At 39.0% G+C, this 27,406-nt stretch overlaps 1 protein-coding gene across 9 annotated transcripts; it reads right to left on the reverse strand.

Annotated features, from left to right (window-relative positions):
• Positions 1–1,600: 1,600 nt before the first annotated feature.
• On the reverse strand, positions 1,601–26,523 carry CRLS1 (cardiolipin synthase 1). Of its 9 annotated transcripts, none has more exons than XM_023626139.2 (7): positions 25,939–26,412; positions 23,108–23,245; positions 18,072–18,201; positions 6,887–6,972; positions 5,729–5,797; positions 4,129–4,220; positions 1,601–1,913 (listed from the first exon to the last, which is right to left on the reverse strand). In XM_023626139.2, exons 1-7 carry the CDS (start codon positions 26,224–26,226, stop codon positions 1,826–1,828), a joined length of 891 nt encoding a protein of 296 aa, XP_023481907.1. In that variant the 5' UTR covers positions 26,227–26,412; the 3' UTR covers positions 1,601–1,825. The 9 variants fall into 9 exon arrangements, with proteins under 9 accessions (XP_023481907.1, XP_014590519.1, XP_070103525.1 ...); XM_014735033.3 differs by lacking the exon at positions 25,939–26,412 and adding an exon at positions 25,064–25,245; XM_070247428.1 differs by lacking the exon at positions 1,601–1,913 and adding an exon at positions 3,540–3,933 and having other exon boundaries at positions 26,375–26,523.
• Between the last annotated feature and the right edge of the window lie 883 nt (positions 26,524–27,406).

A 27,406-nucleotide genomic window follows, 5' to 3' on the forward strand; every position in this document is an offset into this window, starting at 1 on the left:
ACAGATGTTAGCTCAGGGCCAGCCTTCCTCAGCAAAAAAAAGAGGAGGATTGGCGGCAGATGTTAGCTCAGGGCTAATCTTCCTCAAAAAAAGATCTTAATACTAAAGAGATTATGAGTCCAACTCATGTCACTCCAAACAGCATCAACACTGAACCACAAATAAGCACAAGGAAATGCAAAATTCTATTTTTTCCCATAACTATTTCAAGTTCTCCCTTTCTTAAACATAATTTTTGTGTGCTCATACTTTACTGCTGAGACATGTTCAATATGCCTTTGAGTGGTCCTTTTGAGTGGTCTAGTGGGACTTCCACCTCCAGCCTCACCACCTCCCAGGCTGAGATCATACAAGAGGTTCTAGAAGGGAGAATGGCTACCCTACGCCACCCTCCTCTTTGCTCATACCACGCTCCATCCAATTCAGTGGCAGTGTCCCCGGCTGCAGGCTTCAGTACGTTCTAAGCCAAGGGCAGCTCAAGCTAGTCTGGCAACAAGGGAGCCAGGACTAGCAGGCAACAAAGGGGCACACTGACCCAAAGATGCCACTGCCAAGAGGCATAAATTTTGCTTATAACTTCCCATTTTAATTTAACACAGCTCAACAGGCTATGTTTGGATTATCTCACTGCGTGATTCCATATTACACTTAGGATGAAACCTAGGACAGTGGGCGGCACCAGGCCTTCACTGTTAAGAGGAAGCAACCAGCACAGGCCCTTGTCTTCCTCTTCCCTCTCCCTGCATCCTCCACTCTCCTAAACATGATGATTTAGTGAGAATAAGGGCTTTTAAGGTCAGATGGTCCCAAACCAATTATTTTTACAATGTAAGTGCAAGTGATGTATCTGAATGGACTTTATGAATCAGAAAATTTACACAACAGCAGAAGGCCACGGTATGCTATACAGACAACCCAAGTTGAAGGTACGTTTTTTTTTTCCAGCTCTTTTATTCCTTTAACACCTTAACAAAAGAAGATGTCCCAAAGTTTAAAAAAACCTTTGAAAAATATACAGTTCCATATTATTTACATAACATCCAACATCATACAAACATTGCTATGTTAGAAATACAGTGGGAAGGCATGAGATGACTCACTGTCTCTTGGATGGCATTGGCTAACGGACATGTTTTCATGTTCCACCTACCTTTGCTACTTGTTATCCTGATACGTAAACTGTTAGGCAGCTGAGAGGTTGGAAGCCTACTGAACACGAACTTCAGTACCTTCCATTTTGATCTTATTTATTATTTCTAAAACTTACTGTATTTTAAATCTCTTTACAAGTTTTTACTTCATCCACAACTAAGCCATCTTTATTGTCATTACCCTAAATGATCAAATATTAACCACATGAACTCTTAATGTGTATGCAGATCTAAAATCAAACAAAATTGTGAAGCCAAGTTGTATAGGATAAATATTTAAACTCAGGAAATTCCCTAGTGCTTTGTGAGCAATCTAATTTCTATCAAAGAGAAGTAGCAACTCTTCAGTTTCCGTGCGCTGGACTATTTTTTTAAAAAACATTAAAAAATGACAGACAATACTTGGAATAATTGGTACCTTATAAATTAAGAAACCTAAGATAAAAAAATTCTAAATTATAGTTTTATTTGTATTTAAAAATACATTGGAAAGTCTGCATTTGCCCATGATCAAGCTTATTTTCAATGCATATTACTTAAATTTAGATGACATGGTTTGTTCTGACAAGTCCTTTTTCAAGCTGAACACGAAAATGGGGAAACTCCTGTAGATTTCCACTGGCCCTGCTGCCGATGACGTGTATTGCTTCCTTGCTAACAATGATGGATGACTTTCATTTGCCTTTTATCACCTGAACAGTTTTCCGACCATAATGATAATAACTGTAAGCTGATGCAGCTGTGGTAAAAGCTGTAAAACACCTTTTATGGAAGCAAAGAAAGAAAATTTAGTCTAAAAAACAGGAGAGTTATTTAAAAAGTAAAAAAGGCTATGAGGTGTAAATTTTAACCACAAGAATCTAAAGACACTGCTTTTCTTGAAGACCATCTAAATTAGTAATGTCAAACAAAATTAATCTAGTTAATGAGCCTGAAAAAATAATAATAGCAGCAACTGTCATTTGTACCCAGACATCACTCTAGGTGTCTAATGTTCTCCCTGTATTTTCACAACAACCTCATCTTGCAGAGGAGGAACCAGAGCCCCAGAGGACTGGCTCAGGGCACAGAACTGTGTTGGAGCCTGGCCCGGTTTGAACTCTAGAGCCCACGTGCTCTCTCCACTGCTCCATGCTGCTTAAAGGATTAGAAGATTTCCTGCAGATTTTGAGAATTCTAATATCTGAGTCATTTTAAATAAATTTCAGCTTGCTTTACTGATTTTTCCTTAAGTGAACTGCCAGATTAACCAGAATTAACTCTTTCAAATTACACAAGTGATGCTCATGGCTTGCCGAATGCTCGCAGCAAACAGGTATCTTTTTAGGCACCCATGCCCATCTGCTTCCACCAGGTGAGGTGTAGGATCACCAAGACTCTGTTTTTGTGATCCCAAACCTGTGTATGCCCGTTTCATATTCTAAATCCACATATAAACCAATGAAACACACGTGTAGAAAGAGTTGCTATTTCTGAGAACTAAGCTGGATACTTTGGAAAGACTTGACAACAAGTGAGTTGCTAAAAAATAGTGCCAAAGTAAGTAGGCAAAATGATTGTTAAATACTAGAGAAAAGGGTAAAAATCTATAAAGTTTCTGTACTCAGATTGCTTTGTAAATCTCTTAAATTCTTATATCACTTTAAAGAAGCATAAAATGAAAATCAGAGAGGTTGTATTACGGACAGGATGTAGTTTATCTAAGAAAGAAAAAACTCCCACTGATGGTACTATACTCAAAGAAAAATCATTGGGGACCAGCCCTGTGGCCGAGTGGTTAAGTTCACGTGCTCTGCTTTGGCGGCCCAGGGTTTTGGCAGTTCGAATCCTGGGCATAGACATGGAACTGCTCATCAGGTCATGCTGAGGCGGCGTCTCATGTGCCACAACTAGAAGGACCCATAACTAAAACTACACAATTATGTACTGGGGAGCTTTGGGAAGAAAAAGGAAAAATAAAATATTTTAAAAAAAAGTCTTTTAAAAAAAAGAAAAATCCTTGGTCCTACGTTTATATAATTTAGAAAATGAAATGTTTAGCATGTGTATCATTTTTAAAGCTTCTTTAGCTTAACTGACTTTGGTTAATCAACCATTTTCTAGCTCAGACTACATCAAACAAGAAGGTTTTAATTATAGAGTGAAAAGTGTACTACACAATACAGTGCTTCAAAATCAGTGTGGCACATTTGGACTCAAAGTTTGAACTGGACACATTTTCAAGGCTATAAGTAAGCATAATAAGATAAAATTCAAACTCCTTTCTCCAAGTTTCTCTCCCACTATGCCCCTTTCTCTAGGCCGGATGCAGCTTTCCTTATCCACTCTCACCCCTCTGACTTCACTCAGGGTCTGTCCTTCAGCTGAACGGTCTCCCGTCAATCTCTCCCTGTATAAAATCCACCTAGACCTCATGGCTCAAATGCCACTTCCTCCCTGAAGCCTTCCCTCTTCTTCCTACCTGGAACTATCTTTCCCTCCTCTGAAACCCCAACGCATTATCTGTACCTCTCAGCTCTTTTAACTTGCAGGAAAGCTCCTGTAATATAACTTCCACATTCCATACTTGATAGTAAGCTTCTTAAGAATGGTATCAACCAGGGGCTGGCCCCGTGGCCGAGTGGTTAAGTTCGCGCGCTCCGCTGCAGGCGGCCCAGTGTTTCGTCGGTTCGAATCCTGGGCGCGGACATGGCACTGCTCGTCAGACCACGCTGAGGCAGCGTCCCACATGCCACAACTAGAGGAGCCCACAACGAAGAATACACAACTATGTACCGGGGGGCTTTGGGGAGAAAAAGGAAAAAATAAAATCTTTAAAAAAAAAAAAAAAAAAAAAGAATGGTATCAACCATAAAATATAGCCCTCAGCTTTACACCGCCAGTGCTCAATAAACACGAAAGAACAAAGTAATTCTAGAATTGTCACAATAAGCCATTCTGTTGACATTCTCAGAAAGTGATTCTAAATTTAGCTTACCACAGTATCTGAAGATAAATGCTGTCAGCATAATTAAAAACCGGAGCTGCCAAAGAAGCTGCCACCAAGATTAACTGGACTGCTGTGTTTACCTAAAAAAAAAAAAGCCATAAATGAACAGTGCCAACCAGATTCTGTTTCAAGATTATGAGACAAAGGCATAACCCACAGTGTAACACAACATACCCTCAGCATGCTTCATGTTGTAATATCCTTGCCAAAGCAGCAGACAGACACAAAAAAGACAGAACTTCACTAACTGGCCCATCTGTCTGCACAGCTGCCTTTTATGGTGAGGGGAAGGGCAACTGTAAGAAAATACCACTATCTTGAATTTCCAGAGAAATTCAATAATATTGCAAAGTTCTGTGCCTTTTTTCAGTTGCCCATTAAAATAGCCCTGTGAATATGGAAATAATTAAGCCACGTCTTCACAGATGAAAAGGCAATGAGTTAAGCGACTTGCCTGCTGTCACAGCGGGTTACAGATCCAAACCCAAAGCTCAGATTTCCCAACACTTCATTCAGTGTTCCCTTTACCTGCCTACCTGTCCAACCTGTAAGGTTAGAAAACTGAAATGCACTCATCTCCCTGAGAGAGGCTCTCTGGAGGAAATGAGTAGGTTTCCCTACCCTAAAAGATAGCATGGAGGAGAAAAGGAAGAAAACAGAACCAGAAAGACACCGGAGACCCCTCTACTCATCGTGAGGAGTGTTCTGGGGGAGACTGGGTGAAGGAGCAATCAGTGGGTGCTGTGCCTAGAGAAACACCTATGTTCCATCATCCATTCTGCAACCAAATTACAAGGATTCTGCCTCGTTTTAAAAACATAATAAAAATGGTCTGGAGAACTTCTTGCAAGACCAAGGATTTGAGGCATTTGTGCCTGCACCTCTTTAAGCCACTTTCTATGTAGTGCTACACTCAAATCACTGTACTTGATACAAATATAAGTCACTTGAATTAAAAAAACCATCTATGTAGGTAAAAGTGAACCCCAGGAAGTCTCTGGTATGAAAGTAATCAGCCTCTGCCCTAAAGATGACTGGTATCCCTAACCTCTTAAACCTCTGTCACAAGGGATGGGGCAAAACAATGATTGGAGCAAACCTATCAAGGCCACTAAAAAAACAAACGTGCCTTGAGAGGCATTAATAGTGTCCTCTGGGTGTGCAAAGATTGGCATACATCTTCTGTGTGAAGAGGGCTCAGGAAAATAGGATGGATGACACAGTAGCAGTTGTTTATCAGTGAATAAAATTGTCTCCTATCCCCTTCCATGTAACAATCGATCTTAAAAACAAAAGGACCTTATTACATGGTGTTTCCAACCACAGGGAAAGGAGTAGTGAACCCAGAAAGGATGTTCATAATCTCTTTGTGTCTCAATCAAGATGCAATTACATTTCCATTCCCTCTACCTTCCCTAAATGGTGGCCCTTATATACCTCATTCAGAGACTTAAGGACCCCACTCTCTACCTCTGTAGTCAATGCATTTAAATTCATCTCATTTTCAGCTGCTCCAGACTGAGGTTTACATTCACTATAATAAATATCCACAAGGGACTAACTTAAAAGGATGTTGTGTGTCTCTTACCTTGCTGATGAAGGTTGGTTTTAACCTAGCAGTGGCATAGCAAGGATTGAAATACTTAGAAAGTGTTCGCTGGCAGAGGACAAAAAAGATAAAGTTTATTCAATTTATCCTTCAAGTTCAAAATAAACATTTTGTTATTCGATGTAACAGTTATGGAGTGTTTACCACACGCCTGGCTCTGTGCTAGATGAACCCTTTATCTGCATCCTCTTTCATTATCCTGAATGAGCGTATCTATATTCTTTATACATCATACACAGGCTACTGAAAATAGAGCTTTAAAACTTAAATGGGGGGCTGGCCCCGTGGCCGAGTGGTTAAGTTCACGTGCTCCGCTGCAGGCGGCCCGGTGTTTCGTTGGTTTGAATCCTGAGCGCGGACATGGCACTGCTCATCAAACCACGCTGAGACAGCGTCCCACATGCCACAACTAGAAGGACCCACAACGAAGAATATACAACTATGTACTGGAGGGCTTTGGGGAGAAAAAGGAAAAAAATAAAATCTTTAAAAAAAAAAAACTTAAATGGATTTATTTCTCCATTCCTATAAAATTCTAACACAATAACTATCATAAAGTCTGCATGACAACTCCTTTTTACTAAATGAACTCAATAAATCACCCTTGTTTTCTTTTATAGATTAAAAAACAAAATGAATAAAATACTCCTATTTTCACTGGATTATGAACCAAAAGATGGGTATATGCTATGCTTATGTGCTCAAATATTTGCAGAACCAATAAACAAACAAGCAGACAAACCCAATTCTATGTAAGCCACAGCAGAGACCAAGTTAGAGAGGAAAGGGGGCCAGGTTACGCACAACACTCCTAAGTGCTGCTAGGGACGGGGTGAGCTGTCTAAATTTTATGTGGTATCAACGGAAAAGATTTTGACTTAAAACAAAAACATGGCTTTTTAAAACTGATTTCTGATATTCATATGTTCACTGAACAACTACCTCCATGGGTACTTCAAACAGCAAGATGATAGTTATGTCTGCTGTGTTTTTTTTCCACTCTTGGTTAATGGATCAAAAAAAAAATGCCATAAATTATTCCCATAAAGTGAAACTCGGTATACGATAGGGTGATTTTTTTTTTTTGCCTTAAGTTATAAGTAATAGTAAAAATATATTTTTTTGAAACAAACTCACCGGTGTTGGAAGAGTTCGATATCTGACATAAAAAACAGCAGCAATCAACATTACATCTCTTGAAATTATCATATAAGTAAGTGGAACTGAAAATCAAATATAAAATAATTTTGATTGGGATTTCAAAAATTACTAAGACATTATGCATACAATGAAGCTTCAGTCAGCCTTACCATAAACTGGTGTTTCACACAAGTAAAAATTTTATAATAAACACTTAATGGTTTAGGGTCCTTATAGTGAACCACTGATTTTTATATTCTTCTTTAACCTGCCCTCAAAACAAAGCAAAGGACAGACTATGGCTTTTAAAGTCTATGTGTGCCTTTCCGAATGTTGATCCTCTTGCCTCTTTTTCTTATTTCTTTTCATTGGGTATGTTTTTAAGCTGCAGTCATCAGTGTCAGCTCTACTTAGCTCCCACTATCTCCTTTGGTACTTCTCAGCTTTGTGTCTTTGGAAAAAAGATCACCATGCTCACTATAACGACATGGAATGAGATGATAAAGAGCTTGGAAAGGATGCTGGGACTCAAAGTCCTGACATCAGTCTGGTGTCTCAGGAGCTTTGATTGGTTGTTTCTGGATTCTAGACTATTTTATGAACAGTAACATTTGCTCTATGTAGCGCTTGTGGAGAAACAAAATATTTTCACTCTAGTCTGGCCAGTTCTTACCCAGGCAATTGCTATTTTTTCTCATGCCCCATTTATTCAAGGAATTCTAATTAAACATGAATTAAACTTTTTGATAGTTTTCTCATTACTCCTAAGATTCTACAGCACGGCCTCAGAGCTAGCAGAAGGATATTTCAGATGGATACCCAAGGAACCCCTACTCTCTTGTGGAATGAGTATAGGAGTGCAGAGGTCTTATTTCACTAAACATCTTTCTGTACTGTAGGAAGTTTTAACCATGAATATATATTTTTCGTAAGAAAAAAAAACCCAACTTTTTTAAAAAAGAAAAAACTCCTGAACACACAGTTCACATTGGTTTAAACTACTAAAATAAAAGGATCATGTACATCCTTTCCGTAATACTTTCAAACAGCTCTTTTATGAATTACTTTTGAGGTTACACTTATGGTCCTCTGCAATTTTGACATGCTATTGGTTCTGCAACTTAAGAACAACTTCACTAATTAATTACATATTTAAAATTTAAATCTTTGCTGGTCAAGGCTGTGATCTAAGTGTTGATCCTTGGCCTAGATTTTGATGACAAGACTATTCCAAAGAGAAAATTCTTATCCAAGAAAGTCATGGTGTTTGGAGCACGCAGAAGGCATAGCCACATGAGCCAAGTACAAAACAAGTCAGCCATGATTTTCAGGAGGATTTTTGGGCCTGGAAAACAAGCTTTTCTATAATAATCATTAGCTGTCAAAATCTAATAAGAATCAGATTTTAAAATGAAGCAAACATGCAAATTACATATAGTAAAACTCTTAAACACGACTTTAGATAAAAATAAACATCTGCTATTGTATTTCATCACCAAAGGGAAAAAGAATACAATTTAATCCTAAACAAGAACTTTCTGCAGAGGAAGAGATGAGGCAATTCAATACATAGCAAAGACGTGAGTTCTAGTTCAATTAAGTACCAAAATTACCGAGCATCTGGCATTGTTTTAAGCATTTCATACATATTATGTCATTTAATCTACATACCAGCTCCATGAAATATGGACTATCACTATCCCCATTTTACAAATATGGAAAACAAGCCTCAGGCAGATTATATAACCAGGCCAAGGTCACCAGTTAGTAAGTAGTACGGTCATGCATCACTTAACAACGGGGATACATCCCGAGAAATGTGTCGTTAGGTAACTTCACCGTCATGTGAACATCACAGAGTGTACTTAGACAAACCTAGATGGTATAGACTACTACACATCTAGGCTATATGCTACTAATCTTATGGGACCACTGTTGTACATGCGGTCTGTCACTGACCAAAACATCATTATGTGGCACATGACTGTACAGCCAGGAATGGAACCTAGGTCTATGGAATTCACAACCTATGCTTGGGGCAGTGCATTAGGCTCCAACCCAGCAGTGTGACTAGCAATCAGCAACTCTGGACTCAGTTTACCATCTGTACCAGTCTTGTGATAAAAGCACAGATGAAAGCTCCCTCAGGGATTCACATGCACAACCAGGCTGGGACCCTGCTGCACCATGTGCCACTAAGGCCTCTGCCAACTGACAGCAATAAATACAGGCTCTTACTTTGGTTCTTGGGCAATTTTATCCAGTTCCCTGGCTTTCGAATCTTCTAACTGCTCCTGCTTTCTCTCTCGGCCTTCCCTTCCCTTTCTTCCAGGGCTAAAGCAGCTTTCATTTTGCCTATCAGAGTATGATAGTGTGTTAGTGGGGGCCAGAGGGTATAAAAGTGTCAGGGATTGCTCCAAAGTATTCCTCCCTACTTGCTAACTCTGTCTGAAATATAGTTAATGTCTACAAGAAGGAGGTACATCATAGGCAAACTTTATTAGTGTTAAAGGGAAATAATAAAATCAAGTCACTTTTACTTATTAAAAGTGGTCATTATCTATATTGCATTGAAAATAAATTTAACAGAATAATTATTCTAGAACTTGATTTAAACCAACAGTAAGTATTTGCTATATACTAAACCAATAACACAATGATATGGAAAGGAATCATTATTTGGTAAATGTGGCAGAACAAATGCACCTAAGCAAGTAGAAATTAACTTAGATTCACATCCACTGTTGTTAACAAATCAAAGAATTTGTTTTCACCCTTCTCTTCCCTCCCATAGGAAGAGCAAGAAGAAAAGCAGAATTATTTATTATTCCAGCTGAGGAAGAAAGCAAATTTCTACTCTTGAAGAAACCAGGCTATTCAAATCAAGGTGGATGGAACTTTTAAAAAAATGCAGTATAAAAACAAGATGATGCAAGACTGCGTATATACATCTCTCTCCCAAACCCTTCTAAAATGACAGTAAAGGAATGAAAAGACACAAAGACAAAAGACTATGGGTAAAGGAGACAAATTTTAAAGTTTTAACTAAGTTTATTAGTAATAACTACCTCAACAGTGGGGAAAGCCGATACCCAAGTCCTTCAGAAAGGGATGCTCAAAAGCAGCAGGCCAACTCGCACCAGAGAAATCCAGGAAGTCCACAGAAACAGCAGTTAGATCTGTGTCCCCAGAGCCCTCCCTAACACCATTCTGCTGGGTCTCTACACCAATGCTGTGGCTCCCTGCAGCTAAGAGTTATTTTCACGTTTTTAAATGGTTGGGGGGGAAAAAAGAAATCAAAAGAGTACTATTTCATGATACATGAAAATTATATAAAATTCAATTTCTAGTGCCCAAAAGCAAAGTTTTATTGGAACATAACCACTTTCACTTACGTTTTTTCTATGGCTGTTTTCACACTACAATAGCAGAGTTGAGTAACTGCAACAAAGACCATGTGGCCCACAAAGTCTGAAATATTTACTATCTGGCCCTTTATAGAAAAGTTTGCCAACCCTTGTTCTACATGTAAACCTCTAAAGCTAGGGCTCACCGGGGTTGAATGGGGTCAAGTGAAGGTCGACATACTAAACACGAGAACCCCCAGCCTTCTCCCACAGCTTAGCTCCCAAAACACAGGTGGCAAGGCCTCTGCAATCCGTAAGGAACACATGGAGAGCCCTTATCTACAGAATAAGCCTAAAGGTACTGAGAATTCAGGGCCACGCCTAGTCCCTGCCTGTTCGCCCTCGAGGGAAGCACAAAACCCCAACAAATTCCACCAACGCCCAGAGAGCACCCAATTAACATTTTATGCCTCACTAAAATGGAAGTGAGCAGCCAAGGATCACCAGAGATTTTAGTAAGGTCTCCATCATGAAGGAGACAGCAAAATACATAGGAAAAAATGGAATTCAAAAGAAAAAGATGTAACAGAGAGGTAAAAAAAAAAAAAAAAACCCTTTAAAAAATATATATACACAGATAGAAGATATCCTGAATGATGATACTTACCTATGAAATAAGAAAAAGGCACATTTTCTAAAAAGAACACCAGTACAAGAGCTCTTGGAAATTAAAAATGATAGCAATTAAAATGTCAGTGGAATGGGTAAATGACAAAGTTGGGGAAATCTCCCAGGAAGAGAACAAAAAGACAGAGTTAACAAAATGAAATAAGAGAGAAAAGAAGAGAATCAATCCATGAAGCTCAATTCTGATCAGAATTTTAGAATTTAGAACTAGATTAGAATTAAAGAATTTTAGAAAGAAGAGAATGAAGAAAACAGAGGGTAGAAAATTATCAAAGACATAATACAATTTTCAGAATTGAAGCATGAATTTTCAAACGGAAGGGGCCTACTTAGTACACAGCACAATGAAAGAAAGCCTCACTACAAATTCTAGAAGGATCTAGAACATATACCATTGTAAAATTTCAGAACTACAAGGATAATGAAAAGATCCTGGGGTTCAGCTTCCATTAATATCTGACTAGTAATTCTGAACAACCTTCCCACTAAAATAACTAAAGAGAAACATTAAAAAAAATCTTGAAATCAAAAAGCTTACAAGGTTTTAAGAAACTGTCAGGCTAATACCTATTAAAGAGTGATAACTCAGAAAAACAAGCATAGACACTCAATGCCACTATCCCTGATCCTAAAAAGTAGCCACAAAGCTGAATGGGGTTTTTGGCAGCCTCATGGGGTTGAAGGGATAGTAGTCAAAGCCCAGAGCCCTAACCACCTCCTAGCTTTGAACTGGGATCTGAACCATAGGGTTGGGAGAGGAGATGGCCCAAAGAAAACCAGGCCTTACAAGAAAGTCCCACCATCTGGCAGTGCAGGTGGTCCCAGACTGTAAGCATTCTTAGACACCTGGTAGAACTGAACAAAAAATTTTCTCTGGAGAGTGAAGCCATCCTCCTAGGCATCAAAATATTCCTCCAAATTATTTTTCAAATATTAATGCAGTGTCTAAACAGTCAAAAATAACCCATGACACAGGATACCATGAATAAGAACGAATAGAAACAACAGACAAATGAAAGAGACCCTTACAACACATAAGATTTTGGAATAATCAGTCTATTAAACAACTAAGCTCACTATGTTCAAAGGGATATAAAAACTAAGATTGAAAATTTCAGTGGGAAATTGAAAACTATAAAAGATGATTTAGTAAGTTTGAAGAATAAAATAGAAATGCTGTAACTGAAAAATACAATAGAAGTTAAGAATTATAAGAATTTGGCACAGCTGTAGAGAGAATTATTGAAATGAAACAGTAACTCATTAGTAATCACCCAGAATGGAGCCCAGAAAGAAAAGATGAGGTAACATACAGAAGAAAGGCTGAGGTACTCAAAGGATACAGTGAGAAAGTCTAACATAGGTATGCTGCAGGCCTAAAAGGAGGAGAAAAATAGGCAACAGCAACATCTGACAATTGTAACTCAGAATTTTAATCAGAACTGATTAAAGAAATCAATCCACAGATTAAAGCCAAACAAATCCCAAGTGGGATGAATAAAAAAGAAGGTCATACCAAGAAATATTATTGTGAAGCTGCGGAAAACCAAAGACAGAAGAAATATTAAAAGCAGCAAAAGTAAAAAGATTACCTTCAAAAAAGAAATAGATTAACAGTTGATTTCTTATTACCAACAATGGAAATGAACAATTAAATGATACTGTAACTGTGCTGAAAGAAAATAACTACCAACCCAGAATTCTATACTCAACAGAAATATCCTTCAAGAATAAAGGCAAAAGAAGACAGAAAAAAACAAATACTACATGGTATCACTTATATGTGAAATCTAAAACACAAGTCAAACTCACAGAACTAGAGTAAAAAAGTGTTTGCTAGGGACTGGCCCAGTGGTACAGTGGTTAAGTTCGTGCACTCCGCTTTGGCAGCCCAGGGTTTGTGGGTTTGGATTCCAGGCATGGACCTAGCACCACTCGTCAAGCCACACTGTGGTGGCGTCCCACATAAAAAATAGAGGAAGAGTGGCCACAGATGTTAGCTCAGGGCCAATCTTTCTCACAAAAAAGCCACAAAAAAACAGTGTTTGCTTGAGGCTGGAGGGTAGGGGAAATAGGGAGATGATGGTAAAAGAGTAAAAACATTCAATTTTAAGATGAATAAGGTCTGAGGATCTAATGTAAAGCATAGTGACTATATAGTTGCTAACACTGTATTGCATAATTGAAATTTGCTAAGAGTGGAACTTAAATGTTTTCACTTAAAAAAAAGGCAAAATAAAAATATATTCAGAAAAACAAAGACAAGAATGTGCCACAGTATACCTGATTAAAAGAATTTCTGAAGATATACTTTAGATAAAATGAAAATGATTCCAGATGGAAGGTCTGAAATATATCAAACAATATAAACCAGAAAAAAGTAAATATGAAGATAAATTTAAATGAACACTGACTTTCTAAACAATAATATCATGCAGGTTTAAGAAATACACAAAATTAAAGTATCACAATAACCTAAATTGAGAAAGGTATTAATGGAGTTAAAGTATTCTAAGGGCCTTCCAGTGCCCAGAATGAGTACAGAGTTGTTAACATTAAACTTTGATAAGATAAAGATGAATGTTATAATTTTGAGAATAACTAAATGGAAACAGAGGACAAAACTTTCAAACTGGTACAGGAAAAACAAATATAATGATAAAAAACACACACAAAAGTAGGATAGAACATATGGGCCAAATAAAACATATAAAATAAAATGGAAGACTGCTACACAAATATTAGTAATCACAGTAAATGCTAATGGATTAAATGTTTCAATTGAAATATAAAATATTTTTAGCCTACATAAAATAAAGAAAATCTATCCATCTATATGTTATTTACAAGAGATAAAGATTTGGACAAGTTGAAAGTAAAAGATTTCTCTGTCATGTGAACACTCACCAAAAGTATGCTAGTGTAGCTAGTGTAACAGTCAACAAAAGAGACTTTAAAAATTATTACTAGAGATATAGAGATCACTTCATAATAAAACATTCAATTCACCAAAAAGACATAATTCTGATTTATATACACTTCATAGCATGACTTCAAAAGACATAAGCACAAATCAGAACTACAAAGAACAGTAACGGAATCCTAGACAGAGAGGGAAATGTTAACACGCTCTCTCCATAACATAGAACAAGCAGACCAAATGGAAAAAGAAGTCAGTAAAGAAATAGATTTAAACATCAGGATTAAAAACTGACCAAATGGATACGTAGGGAATATCACACCCAATGACTACAGAACACACAATCATTTGAAGCATGCATAAAATGTTAATAAAATTTGACTGTATACTGGGCTGAAGGGCTAAAAATCAGAGGATGTTCTTTGAATACAAAGTAGTAACACTTGAAAGCAGTAACAAAACGATACCTAGAAATCCCCACAAATTAAGAAATACGTTTTTGTTATCCTCCTAGGTCAAAGAAAAAAATCATAATGGAACTAGGATATTTTGAACTCAATAATGACAAAAATACTAATATCAACATATGAGATGCAGTGAAAGGGATACTTCAAGGAAAATGTATAGCCTTAAACACAACTTTCAAAAAACTGAAAAGAAATGAGTTAAATAGGATCCATCTATAGTTGTGCTGTTCAATACAACAGCCACTAGCGCCATGAGAAGAAAAAGCACTTGAAATATGGCTGGTCTGAATTGAGAGGTGCTGACTAAGTGCAAACTACACACTGGCTTTTGAAAGCACAGTATGAAAAAAATCTCAATAATTTTTTATTGATTACATATTGAAATGATAACATTTTCGATCTAATGGGTTAAATAAAATGTTATTAAAGTTATTCTTACCTGTTTCTTTAATATAGCTATTAGAAAATTTTAAATTTCATCTATGACTCCCATTATATTTCTACTAGACAAAACTGATCTAAAGAATTTAGAAAAAGAACAAAGAAAACCCAAAGAAAGTTGGAGAAGTTTGACAAAGGCCAAAGTTGCTCTTTGAAAAGATTCATAAAACTGACAAGCCTCTGGCAAGACAATTCAAGGGAAAAAAAAACGTCTCCCAAAAATGGGGGCGGGGGGAGTAGACTCCCTAACTCCTTTTATGAGATTAGCATAAACTTGGTACTAAAACCTAACAAGGATATTTAGAGAAAAAAATTCCAGGCCAATCTTGTGAATGTAGATATGAAATCTTCAACAAAACATTAGCAAACCAAATCCAGCAATACCTTCATATCATGAACAAGCTCAATTTATATCAGGAATTTCAGGTTTGTTTAACATTAGAAAATCAATAATGTAATGCACACATTAATAGCTTAAAGGGAAAAAATATGACTATCATAACATATGAAGAAAAAGAATCTGATAAAATTCAATATCCAATTGTAATAAAAACTGTTAGCAAACTCCTAAAAGAAGTGAACTTCCATAAAGTGAAAAAAGGGTATCTACATAACAGTACAGGAAATATCGTAATTAATGTGAAATGTTGAAAGAAAGCTTTCCATTTGAGATCGGGAATAAAACAACAGGCACCACTTCTATTCAATACTGTACTGTGACAAAGTAAGACAAGCAAAAGAAAAGGTAAAAGGACTCGAAAAGAAGAAATACGCTGCCATTAATTACAGATAATACATAATTGAGGACGTAGAAAATGCCAGAGAATTTACATTTATATTATTAGAATAAGACTTTACCAAGTTTGCTAGACACAAAAATCAACATTAGAAATAGAATTGACTTTCCTCCTATCAACACTTACTACAAAATGATGCAAAAAAGTTACCATTTATAAAAGCACCAAGAACTACCAAGTACCTGGTAATAAATCTGATAAAAAGTCATTTATTACCTCTGGAAAAAACTAACATTCTGACATTTTAGAAAGACCTAAATAGAGTAGATATATCATATTTGTCAAGTGGAAGACTCAATATTGTAAAGATATCAATTCTTTCAAATAAATCTATAAACTGAATGCAATCCCAATTAAAATCCTAACAGGTTTTCTGGGTAACTTGAAAAGCTGATTCTAAAATTTACACATAAATGGAAAAGTGTAAGAATATCAAAGTGGAAGGACTTGCTCTACCAGATACCAAGACTTTTAGCAAAGCTATAATAATTAAGAATGGTCCTGGGGCCGCCCAGTGGCACAGCGGTTAAGTTCGAACATTCCACTTCAGTGGGTTGGGGTTTGCTGGTTTGGATCCCAGGTGCAGACATGGCACCGCTTGGCAAGCCATGCTGTGGTAGGCATCCTACGTATAAAGTAGAGGAAGATGAGCACGGATGTTAGCTCAGTGCCAGTCTTCTTCAGCAAAAAGAGGAAGATTGGCAGCAGATGTTAGCTCAGGGCTGATCTTCCTCAAAAAAAAAAAAAAAAAAAAAAAAGAACAGTCCTGGTGCAAAGATAGACACATCAATGGGGAAAAATCAGATAACTCAGAAATAGACACATGTATACATGGACACTGCAGTGAGTCTGGAAAGTTCAGATCTTCCAATAAAAAGTACTGGGATAATTGGGTATCCATAGAAGCTTTTAGAAAATTAATTTTTAAGAGAGAGAATTTTTTTAAAACATCAACTAGGAATAACCTAAAAAAAATCTTAAAAGCTTTTCAATACAAAACATAATCACATATAAAGGCAAAGGTATGAGAATGGCATGAGACTTCTCAACAGCAAGACAGAAGCTGGAAGTCTGGAGAACAGTGTTCAAAATTCTGAGTGGAAATAACCTGCAACTGAAAATTACGCCCAGTTCAAACGTCAGTTAAGTATGGAGGGCAGAAGAAAGACATTTTAGATGTCTGCAAAATAAAGACATTGTAAACCTCTAAAATTTTGGCTGTTATGCTGTGTCCTTACACAGGAAACAACTGGAGCCTGCTCTCCACCAAAAGGAAGACCTTCACAAGGAAGCTGTGGCAGCCTGGAAAACAGACCCAACACGTGAGAGGGAAAATGGAAATTCCCAGAATGATAATGAAAGTAAGTATGGGCTCAGAAAGCAACCTATACCAATTATTTAGGTAAAGTTCACAGCAACATAATCCCTAACACCAAAACCTGGAAACAATTTCTATGTTCAATGGGGAAATACCTGGTCAACACTTATAAAATCCAACATCATACAAAGTAACCCTGAAAAATTGGAGGCATGAAACTATGCACACTCACACACACACACAATCATTTGATTTTTAAATAATGTCAACAGAATGCTCTGTAGGTTCTTTTTTCCTACAAATTACATTAATTAGAATGAGAATACCCTTGCCCCTCAACAACTCAACCATAAATACATATCACAATTCTGACTTTCAAACACATAAATATAAACATTAATCCAATTCATTTTTTAATTTGGTACGGGAATTTAAAAGCCTAAAGGTAGAGGAGAAAAAGAATCTCCAGATTGAGGACACTATACCAGACTGAAACACCACTACACTTCTTCCCATCAAATGTCAATAACATGCTACTGAAAGACCAGTGACAGCTTCTTTCTTCCCAGACTCTATTTCTAACTCTAGGAAACAAAAAGTTTAACCTAAACTGAGGGAGAAAAAGTGAGAAATACAGCTAAGTAGAAAATGAACAAGCAGAAAAGTATATGCAAAATACAAAGCAAGAGATCATAAAATTTTGTCAGAAAGAGTATTCAGATAATATAGAGACTACATGTATGATTTGAAATTGCATAATAGCATCTAACAATGTGAAATTTTATAGACATCTTCAGGATTTCAAAGCTCTCATTTGTTATGATTAAATTGTACTTAAAAAAATAACGCACTTAGGAAAACTTTAAATTGCTTTAAAGGAACTAAGAATATATAATACAGTTTCAAAAGAGTCTAGACTAAAATGAAGTGGCACTGTGAAATAATATTTGTTTAATTTTAACTTTAAATAATCTTACTAAAAAAACAACAGCTTCTACTAGTATAACAAGGACACAAACTCTAAAGTAAAACAAATAGCTTGATAAGCAAAATAGTTCAATAGTTTAAAATTAGGGAAACAGTTTAAAGTTGAAAAATATATTTTTGGAACAAAAATTATTTGTGTCTCAAACAAGAGAAATCCTAAGCTGACTAATGTCATTCTTCCCTATGCTACTTAAAAGCACGCATGACGGCGTTCTTACCTGGAATAAGATCTGCATAGGTCAAGCTAACATATAAGACACTGATAAGTATTTTATCAGCAAGTGGATCAAGAGCACTTCCCAAAGCTGATTTTTGACTGGCCCAGTTTCGAGCAATAAATCCATCCAACTGAAAATAGAAGTTTTTTTTAATAAAGTCATAATAGGTACAGAGTAGATATCTTGAAGGTTAAGAGATACTAAACAACAACTATACTTTCATAAAATGGTAATAAAACCTCTTCTGTTTCTTACCCCCAAACCTTCTCTTTCTTTCACTGGTATACGTTTAGCTTTCAATTACCAACTGGTCTGAAAATAACTTTTCTACGGTACTTTTCTTTCTCAAGGCCTTCTGGTATTTCTCATTGTTTTCACAATGCCCTTTGGAGGATGAACCCAGACACAAATTTAGAGATGTAAAGAACCCAAATAAAACTCATGGAAAGCATGACTGACAGAGCATGGACCAGGAGCCCCGTCTTTTGAGCCCTGGGCTATTTCACTATGGCTGAAACAGCTGCCTTTACTTGCAAGGACCAGCCTTTAACTGCGAAACTCTTCTAACTTCACTCCTACCTACTTTTCTACAATATGATCCAACTTTCTAAATTTTAACTGTTATTATTTTTCTTTTTTGTTCAGTTTTGTTTAGTGCCACTGTTAGTTCCACGTCTGACTGTATTTGCATGACATGTTATTTGAAGAAAACATTCCACCTTCTGTACTTGGCCAACTTAAAATTTTTGTTATGCAAATTACTTCTTCACTATTCTTGGAAACCAACTGTATTTTAAAGCAGAGGTCATGGCTGGTTGCCAGCGCGCCAAATGAGGCCTGCCACTGATTTGTGTGACCATCCCAGAGCTTTTAAAAATATAAATTAGTTGCCAACATTTAAATATTCAAAGTCTTACCACAAAATTCCAGATCTCTAGCCTCACTTGAGAAAAGAAAAGATCTGACCACCCTGGGGCCACAAAATGGATCAAAACCAAGTACTGTCTATCCCTATTACACAAAGCAGATGTTACCTGGTTTTCCAAATCTTTACCTGGCTTTTACTCATTTTATTTAACTTCAAGCTGCAAGAAATGTTTGAATTTCCTAGTCCTATTTCCAAAGAAAAAGACAAATTCATTTAGATGCTATTTAACATGGAACATTTTAAAGGAAAAATAAGTCCTCCACATCTCAAGTACTCCAGTGAGTTAGAGAGACAGCAACAGTACAGGACAATGTGGGGGAACTTGCTCTTTGCAGCGGAACATAACTAGGTGAAGTCCTGTGTCAGCCACTTAGTAACTGTGTGACCTTGGGCAAGATATTCGGCCTCTCTAACCCCCAGCTTCCTCATCTGTAAAACAGATAACATGACCTACCTCAAAGGGTTGTTTGTCTGCAGCACATAATGTGATTAATACTTGTTCAGCACTCAGCACTCACTAAATCCTCAAAAAAAGCAATTCCTAGCTATTACTATTGCAACTGAAAGAATCTATTTTCTTCCTAAGTATACTAGAGGTAACAATGTCTAACAGAAAGTGCCTGGAACTGGGAGCTGGGGCCTTGGAAGATTCAGGTTTCAGTTCAGTATCTGATCGCAGGGAATTTAACCTCCCAGTTTTTCTCTGCCATCACCTTCTGGTCCTCACTGTCCCTCTGCGCACGTTAGATTCCAAGGACATCAACACCACTACTCCTTTGCAAACACCTATAATGCTCTTACCTCACTCTCCCTCAACCCGCTCACAGACAACTATCCATGTACTCGAGGCCTGCACCCAAGCAGCTGAACATCACTCAAGAAAAACACCTAAATGCGCTGCCTGGTCTCACTTCAAATGCATGACCACAAATCTCCCAAGGGCACTCAATTCTGCCTGGCAGGGGCCAGCCCCGTGACTGAAGGGTTACGTTTGCATGCTTAGCTTCAACGGCCTGGGTTCTCCCTGGTTTGGATCCTGGGCGCGGACATAGCACTGCTCATCAGGCCATGCTGAGGCAGTGTCCCACACAGCACAACCAGAAGGACCAACAACTAGAATATACAACTATGTACTTGGGGAGCTTTGGGGAGAAGAAAAAAAAAAAAAGAAAAGAAGATTGGCAACAGATGTTAGCCCAGGTGCCAATCTTTAAAAAAAAAAAAATACTGCCTGGCAATCCCACGCCTGCCTGTTTTACCTTCTCTTTTCACATTGTCTTCTCTCACCTCAAACCTACTCCATCCCTCCCAAAGCCTCTCACTCTAGCTCATGATCATGTCTATATTTTCGCTGAAAAACAGAAACAGATTGTCAGACTCCCTCATGCTCCCACCTCCAAATGCACCACCTACCTGCGTCCATTCACATCCTCTCCGCCTTCCCTGATCCCTGATCCCAGGCCCTCTCACCTTCTGTGATTTGCCTCTCCTCCCCCATCTCTCTCTCCCATTCTATCTGGTCATTTAATTAATCAGTTAATTAACAACAAAAACTTGCCAGTATACATAGCTTCTAAAACTACCCTTCCTTGACGCCATTTGCCTATTCCTCTACAAAGCAAAACTCACTCAAAGCAACGTCGATTGTTATGACTGCCTCATGTTTGCTTACCAACCCACTCTTACTGTCCCCACTCCTCTAGAGATGGGGCTCATAAAGGTCACCAATGAATTCTATTTTTAGCTTACTTGACCTCAACACAATTGAAGCAATTTCTTCACTTAACCTCAGGGACACCTTATTGCCTAATTTTCTTCCTTTCTCACCAGCTATTCCTTCTCAGTGTCCTTCACTGGCTCCTTCTAGATTGCTCCACTTATTGCTCATTTCTCTGACCCCTTCTCCTACCACAGCCTTGATGATTTCATCTAGACTTGACCATCTACAAGCTGACAATTCTCAAATCTATCTCTAACCATGACTTCCTCCAACTCCAAACTACCATATTCAACTATTCAATTGATACCTCTCTCTGGACAGGCATAGCAACTCTTGGTATTTTTCCACAAACCCTGTCCTACTCTGAGTGTTGCTCATCACAGAAGGTGTTACCTTCATGTGCCTGGTTGTTGAAAAGAAAAAAAAAAGTAACAGCCTGCCAGACATATTTAACCCCTCTTTCTCTCACCACACACATGCAATCCACCAACATAACAACCCTATCTTCAAAACATATCCCAAACCCATTCACTTCTCAACTCCAAATTCCCACCCCAGTCTAAGCTATCATCACCATTCCCCTAACTATCTATAAGCCTCCTAACCAGCCTCTCTGCTTCCATTCTTGCCTTCCTATAACCTCTCTCCCATAGACAACATAAATCAGGCCTTGTCACGCCCCCGCCTAAACCGCCCATGAGTCCAGTCGTCTGCCCTGCATCCAATCTAGAGGCATCAAAACCTCCACGGTGTAAACGTGAAAAATGGTGCCAGATAACTCAGGTGTCCACACACACTGTCTTATAAATACATAGTTTTAGAAAAATGTAAATACGCCCTTTCCCATTCAGTGAATACTGCAATCTCATGTGGCAGCTAAAAAAACTCTAAAAAAACAAAAAAGAGCGAATCCAGTCACTGAGAAAGATCTTGTCTGTTACGTTAGAAAAAACCTTTCCTTTATCAGTACAGTGGCCTTTGACAGAGTTGGACACCATATTAATAATGAGTGGAGGCCTTCAGCCTTCAGAGGTAAAAGGAGAGACAAAAGACAAAGAGAGAGATTGTGAGAATGGGGAGAAGTGGTGACAAATAGGAGCTAAACTCTTGAAAAGGAGATGGAAACCATTTTGAGAGAATATTTTTGATGTATACTTGGAAATGCCACATAGCAATGCAAATGCCGTCCTTTGTTTATCCTGAAGAATCTTCAGTAATTCTCTATTGCTCACCAATGCTACTGGGCAGGTGGAATTTTTTTTCTGTGAACCTCAAATGGAATAGCTGACGTTACAAAGAAAGATGCTATACAACTTTTATTAATAGAAAATTAGTTTCTCTTTATCCCTACTAAATAAATATCAAGCAATGCTTTTCAAACGTAAATCATTTTGACGAGGCACCAAATCATTATTGCCCGTCTGGGTACTCACATGGATCTCAGACCAGCCCAGTACAAGAATATATGGTATCTATTTCTACATGCTGACTTTGCCCTGATTTAAATTTTTTTCCTCTACCTTTTCCTCACTTCCCTCAACTGTGTTTTTGTAGGACATGTATTTTTATAAGCCATTTCAAATCTCTTATGAGATAAGGTGGGTAATAAAAACAAATAATGTCATACATGATGATGGCTGCTCAGTCAACAAAAAGCCTATTTAACACATATGCAGCCTTCTATTATAAACTCATTTTCCAAGTTCTAATTTGAGATAACCCAAACAAATCCTTCCCTCTCCCAAAACTGACAGAGTGGTATCGAGGAGCTCTTTTCTCATTTGTCCATCTGCTGGGGGAGTAGAAGGAAGATGCCTAATGCCTGGCCCAGGGCAAGGTCTTCTGCTGGGTGGTCAGAGGGGTGTGGAGCAGGGACCACGAACCAAATCTGTGGGGTGCCTATGGCCTCTTGCCGGCATAAACCTGAGCAGAGCTCCAGCCTCTACAAGTTCCCTGGTCACAACACCGGCCCACTGTTTCCCTCTCCACCAGTAAAACCAACTGTTGTTGTAGATCAGAGTATTTCTACCACATTAAATAGAAAAATAATCTCACAGCTTCTCTCCTTTATTTCTATCCCTAAAGCAAATACTTGGCCCTTGGGGAATTTCTAAGGGTTTTTCTTTTACAAAGAAGTTAAAAACCAAGAGTAAAAAGCTCCCTTTTCTCTGCCTCCCTACAACCTTCTCTTCCTTCCTTAGATCATATAAAAAATAATAGAAACCCACACAGATGCTAAAGACAAGTCCTTACACAAAGTACTAGGTCAGATTTATCTTGAGGATTTCCTTCCATGGGAAAGGAGACTCAGGCCGTGCTATTTCAGTATAGTAGAGACCCTGGGATTTGGAAGGGGAGTAAAACAGGAGGAGTGCATTTACAACTTACCAAATCAGTTAGCCCAGCTAAAGCAAAAACTCCTAGAGCAATATTAAAATCCTCTTCAATAATCAAATAGCCCAAAACTGGGGCCAAGCCAATTCTCGTCATTGACAACATATTTGGGATTGTCCATGGGTTTTCATACTGAAATACAAACACAACAAAATTTAAATTAAATACTGTAAATTCATACTTTAAATAACTATATATATTAGAAAACTATGCTTCCATCAACTTAAGGATCAAAAGCTACATAAACTTTAAATTTAGTACTTTAAATTGAGTTTTTAAATCCATTGTGTTTTCTTACAGATATAGCTCTAAACCTGTCAAGAATATAGAAGATGAAGATACGTCATGTACCCAAACACAGACTACAGTGTCTGCTATACACAGAGCAGGTTTTCTTCCTAAAGAAAGAAGGAACAAACATGTGTTATCTACCATATAAGTGAAGCCTCTAATATATGACTTCACCATTACAAGTAAAAACTTACAACACTGCTTTTAAAAGTGGAACTTCAGGAACATCTTATACTTCAAGTAGACAAACAGTCTAGAAAGTGCCAGAAAAAAGTCAAATTAACAACCCTAGGCATTTTCGCTTAAAACATTTATTGCAAATAATGTTCCTCACTTCTCTACACATACCTATCAAAAGAATGCTAAATGCTATACACAGCGTAAGAGATACAAAGAGAGGAAAAAAAATTAATTACATAAACTCATCACTAAATTGGAAAATAGATGGAAGACAATGGAGCTGGGAACAGGGATTGCGATCCTTAGGAAATAAGGACAAATTCCATAAATCTCTTCAAAATAGCCATGGAAATGTTAAAATTCCCAACTAGAAGCTTAGGGCTTTCACAGCTCCCATGTGGGAAGCTTTATAATTCCTTGAAACTTCATTTGGAGCCAAGCAGTCTGAAGTTGGTACTAACAAAAGGACTCCTTGGCAGCTGCTCTGAAGAATATTCCTTCTTTGCCAAACAAAATCTGTTTCATGAGCGACTATTTCAACTTTAAAAAGCCTCAGCCTAGCAGAGCTAAGATAACCCTGCACAACAGGGTACAGAAATAATACCAAGAAAATGTCTTTCCCTAAAGCCTGGATTTTTCTCCAGAGTTAAGGCTGCCAATTCTACCCCACCAGACTATCTCCTCACAAGTCCAACCCTACTTTCTTAATCAGTAACCAATTTGCCTCAACCTTAATTTTGATTTTTTAAAAAAGTGACAGTTTCCATTTCTAAAGACATCGTTCAAAATTCATTGAGCCATCCTGTAAGAAAAGGCAGTTCTCTAAAGATACTAAGTCTGTATTGATAAAGAGAACCCGGCAAGAAAAGTTCACCTTAGCTGTGAGGGTTAATGGGGTTATTAGGGTCAGGTGGCAGAATACAGTCATTGAAAGCTACAGAAAAACTTCAAATTCTCCAGGAAACGATCATCAAACGGGACGCAACACAAACCTCTACTCAAGGACCTTTCACTGAAAGTAGACCACATTATATAATTAAATGGGAACATTTTTGGAACAGATTCCAAATTCAAGTTCAGAGGTCAGAGTATTTCAGACTCCAGAGAAAAAAGATAAGTCTGTTGACCACACTGTGGTACAGAATAAGTCAAATACTGATCCAACATTACAGCAACTCAGAGACGGGGGAAAAAGAGACAGCTCATGATTGAGAAAAAAGAATAACAAAGCAAAAGGTCAGAGGAAAGAGTCCCAAAATTAATCTGAGATATTCATAGGATTTGCAAACAGTGAGATCATTTCATTTGGTGAATAAACAGGAATGAATGTTGTTGGAACAGTGAAAGGGGGTTCTTTTTAGCTCCACTTAAACATTTCAGTTAAAATAAAATACCTCATTAATTTCTAATCATTAAATTTGTAAAAGTTTCTAAGTTAAAATTAAAGAGAGCTAATCTCTGATTATCCAACCAGATAACCTGTGGCATACTCGACCAACTCCTGCCGTTCTGGGAAGGACTTCAGCCAGGATACGGCAACCTCAAAGCATCCAGCATTCAAACCTCGACATGCTTTAGCTATTAGGAGCTGAGACCCCTGCCAGGATGTGGCCACCTCAACCCATGCTGGACAACTGATGAAAGCAGCACAGGGGCCCGCTGAAGACATAACAATTGAAGATGTAATAATTGCATGAGTCTTGCTAACATGACATCAAAAGCTCTCCCACACTCGTGCTCTGGTGTCTTCTGCTGGGGCAGTATTTCAACAGGTAAGTGGACAAATACTTCCCTCCGTTACCTCAAGAAGAGAGTTTTGATCTTTTTCTATAATTAGAGGTTAAAGAATCTTTGAATTACGATTTAAATTATTTGATTATCCTTCATCCTACAACATATAAGGTTACCAAAGGACAAACGATAGTGAACCAAACCTGCACAAGCAAACAGAGAGGCCTGTACACCTTTCTGAAGTTACCCACAGACTTGCCCTAAATACTGGGGACTCGCTTCAGAAAATTAAAAATAGGCTTTTAACAAAACAAGTGAGGCATTTTTATCAATGCAATATCAAGAGGCCAGTCCAGCAAAGCGTGCGAATAGAAGCGCGGGTGGGAGGGATTCTAACTTGACCGCCGAGACGGAAGGTGGACCCGCTCAGTACCCCTCAAATTCATCCCGACCGAATAACCTGCCCTTAACTTCTCTCCAGGGAACGGTTTAAAAGTTCGCAAACGGAAGCGTCCGACTCGGAGCGGCCCGAGCGCGTTACTCTCGTCCAGGACCAAGCCCCCGCAGGGCCGACGACCCCGGCCCAGGGTTGCCCCTCCTCCTCCTCCGCCTCGGTTACCCACCAGGCTGGCGGCGCTCGCCGGGCCGCCCCGGGCCTCGGCGGCGGCGTCCTCTCCGGGCGCGGACCTGGGGGCCGCCTTCTCCGCGCCCGAGCAGTGGCCCCGCGGGCCGACCCCAGGCAGCCGCAAGCCGAGCGCGGCCGGGCGCAGCCACCAGCGCCCCGCCAGGCAGCTGGGCACGGGCGGCAGCAGGGCCCCGCGAGCTCGCCCCTTGCCCGGCCGCGCCCCCGGCTCCCAGGTGACGCCGCGCAGGGCTCCCCACGAGCCGCGCACCACGCGCGAAGCCAGCATGGCCCTGTGACCGCGCCGCGGGAACGCAGGCGGCGAGAGCTCAGCAGCCCGGGGCGCCGGCGAGCCGCTTCTCCCTGGAGCCCCCACGATATCGAAACCCCTCGGCCGCCTGCATGCTAGTTTTCAAAGTCCAGCACACTCCGCTTACACAGGTGGCCTGGAGCCGCCAAGGACGGACGCCTTTGCGACGCTTTTGCGACACCGTCGCAGCTGGGCTTGCAGCGGGAGGCGAGTGCCGTTAGGCTGCGTGGGCCTCCGGTAGCGACGCGCTAGCCGGATCCTGGTCTCTCTGCCTACAATCGGGAGCCAAGGTCCGTAGGGAGGGGGAGAGGAACGAGCAGGGCGGGATGACCACGAGGCTGACGTGGCCTGGAGAGCACAGGAGCCATCTCAGGCCCCGGCCTGAAACCCTCCGAGGCCTGTGGCTGGCAGAACGGCCACGTCCGAGGTGTGTCCAGCGCTCTGAGGCCCCCGTGGGAGGGTTAAATATTACTAAAGGGTCTGGTACAGAAGAAGTAATTAATAAACACTAGCTCCCTGCTCCTTTCCCTCTTTTGAGCATTGTATATGCCAAAGAATATGAGTATTAGAAAATGTTAATAATAGCAATTACTAATTGTTTACCCGAAAGGAGTGATTTCTTATCCCGGCTATAGTGCGTTATCCCGTTTCATCCTCCTACAACTCCAGGATAGGTTCCATTATTACCTTTACTTTTAGAGATAAGGAAACTCAGGCTCAGAGAGGTTAAGAAACTTGCTTATTAGAGGAATATTCAAAATAATTAAAAATCAGTTCATCGTTAACTGGTTAATATTATACATTATTAGTTTATTAATTATACATCATACTAGTCATTTGATGAGGATTTTCGGCTGGTTAATTTTAAAACTGCAGATGAGAAGCAGGCTCCGAGGAGTGGAATTTGCTTGCCCTTTGATGAGAGATATTTTCATTTGCGAAGGAAATCTCCATGCCTCCCCCTCTGCACCAGGAGGAAGGCAGGATGGCCTTATCTCTGGAAACTCTTAATGGGGGAAGGCAAGGACTTAAGTTGGTTACTGTCTGGCAACCTCATGTAACTGATTTAGGGTGGTGGCTTTTGGCCTTTACTTAATCCGATTTCATTCTTATCTAAAAGTTGTGGGACCACCCAATGGGCAGACCCCACCTGCACTGA

Source organism: Equus caballus, chromosome 22 (assembly GCF_041296265.1).
Source record: "Equus caballus isolate H_3958 breed thoroughbred chromosome 22, TB-T2T, whole genome shotgun sequence".
In the NCBI taxonomy this organism is placed as follows: Eukaryota; Metazoa; Chordata; class Mammalia; order Perissodactyla; family Equidae; genus Equus; species Equus caballus.

Excerpts from the sequence above, each read along its gene's own strand:
- CRLS1 (XM_070247422.1), bottom strand. The coding sequence starts at position 26,226 with ATGCTGGCTTCGCGCGTGGTGCGCGGCTCGTGGGGAGCCCTGCGCGGC. Across the intron at positions 6,973-18,071 it reads CTATGCAGATCTTATTCCAG|TTCCACTTACTTATATGATA; the intron begins GTAAGAACGCCG and ends TTTGATTTTCAG. Across the intron at positions 4,221-5,728 it reads AACCAACCTTCATCAGCAAG|GTAAACACAGCAGTCCAGTT; the intron begins GTAAGAGACACA and ends TTTTTTTTTTAG.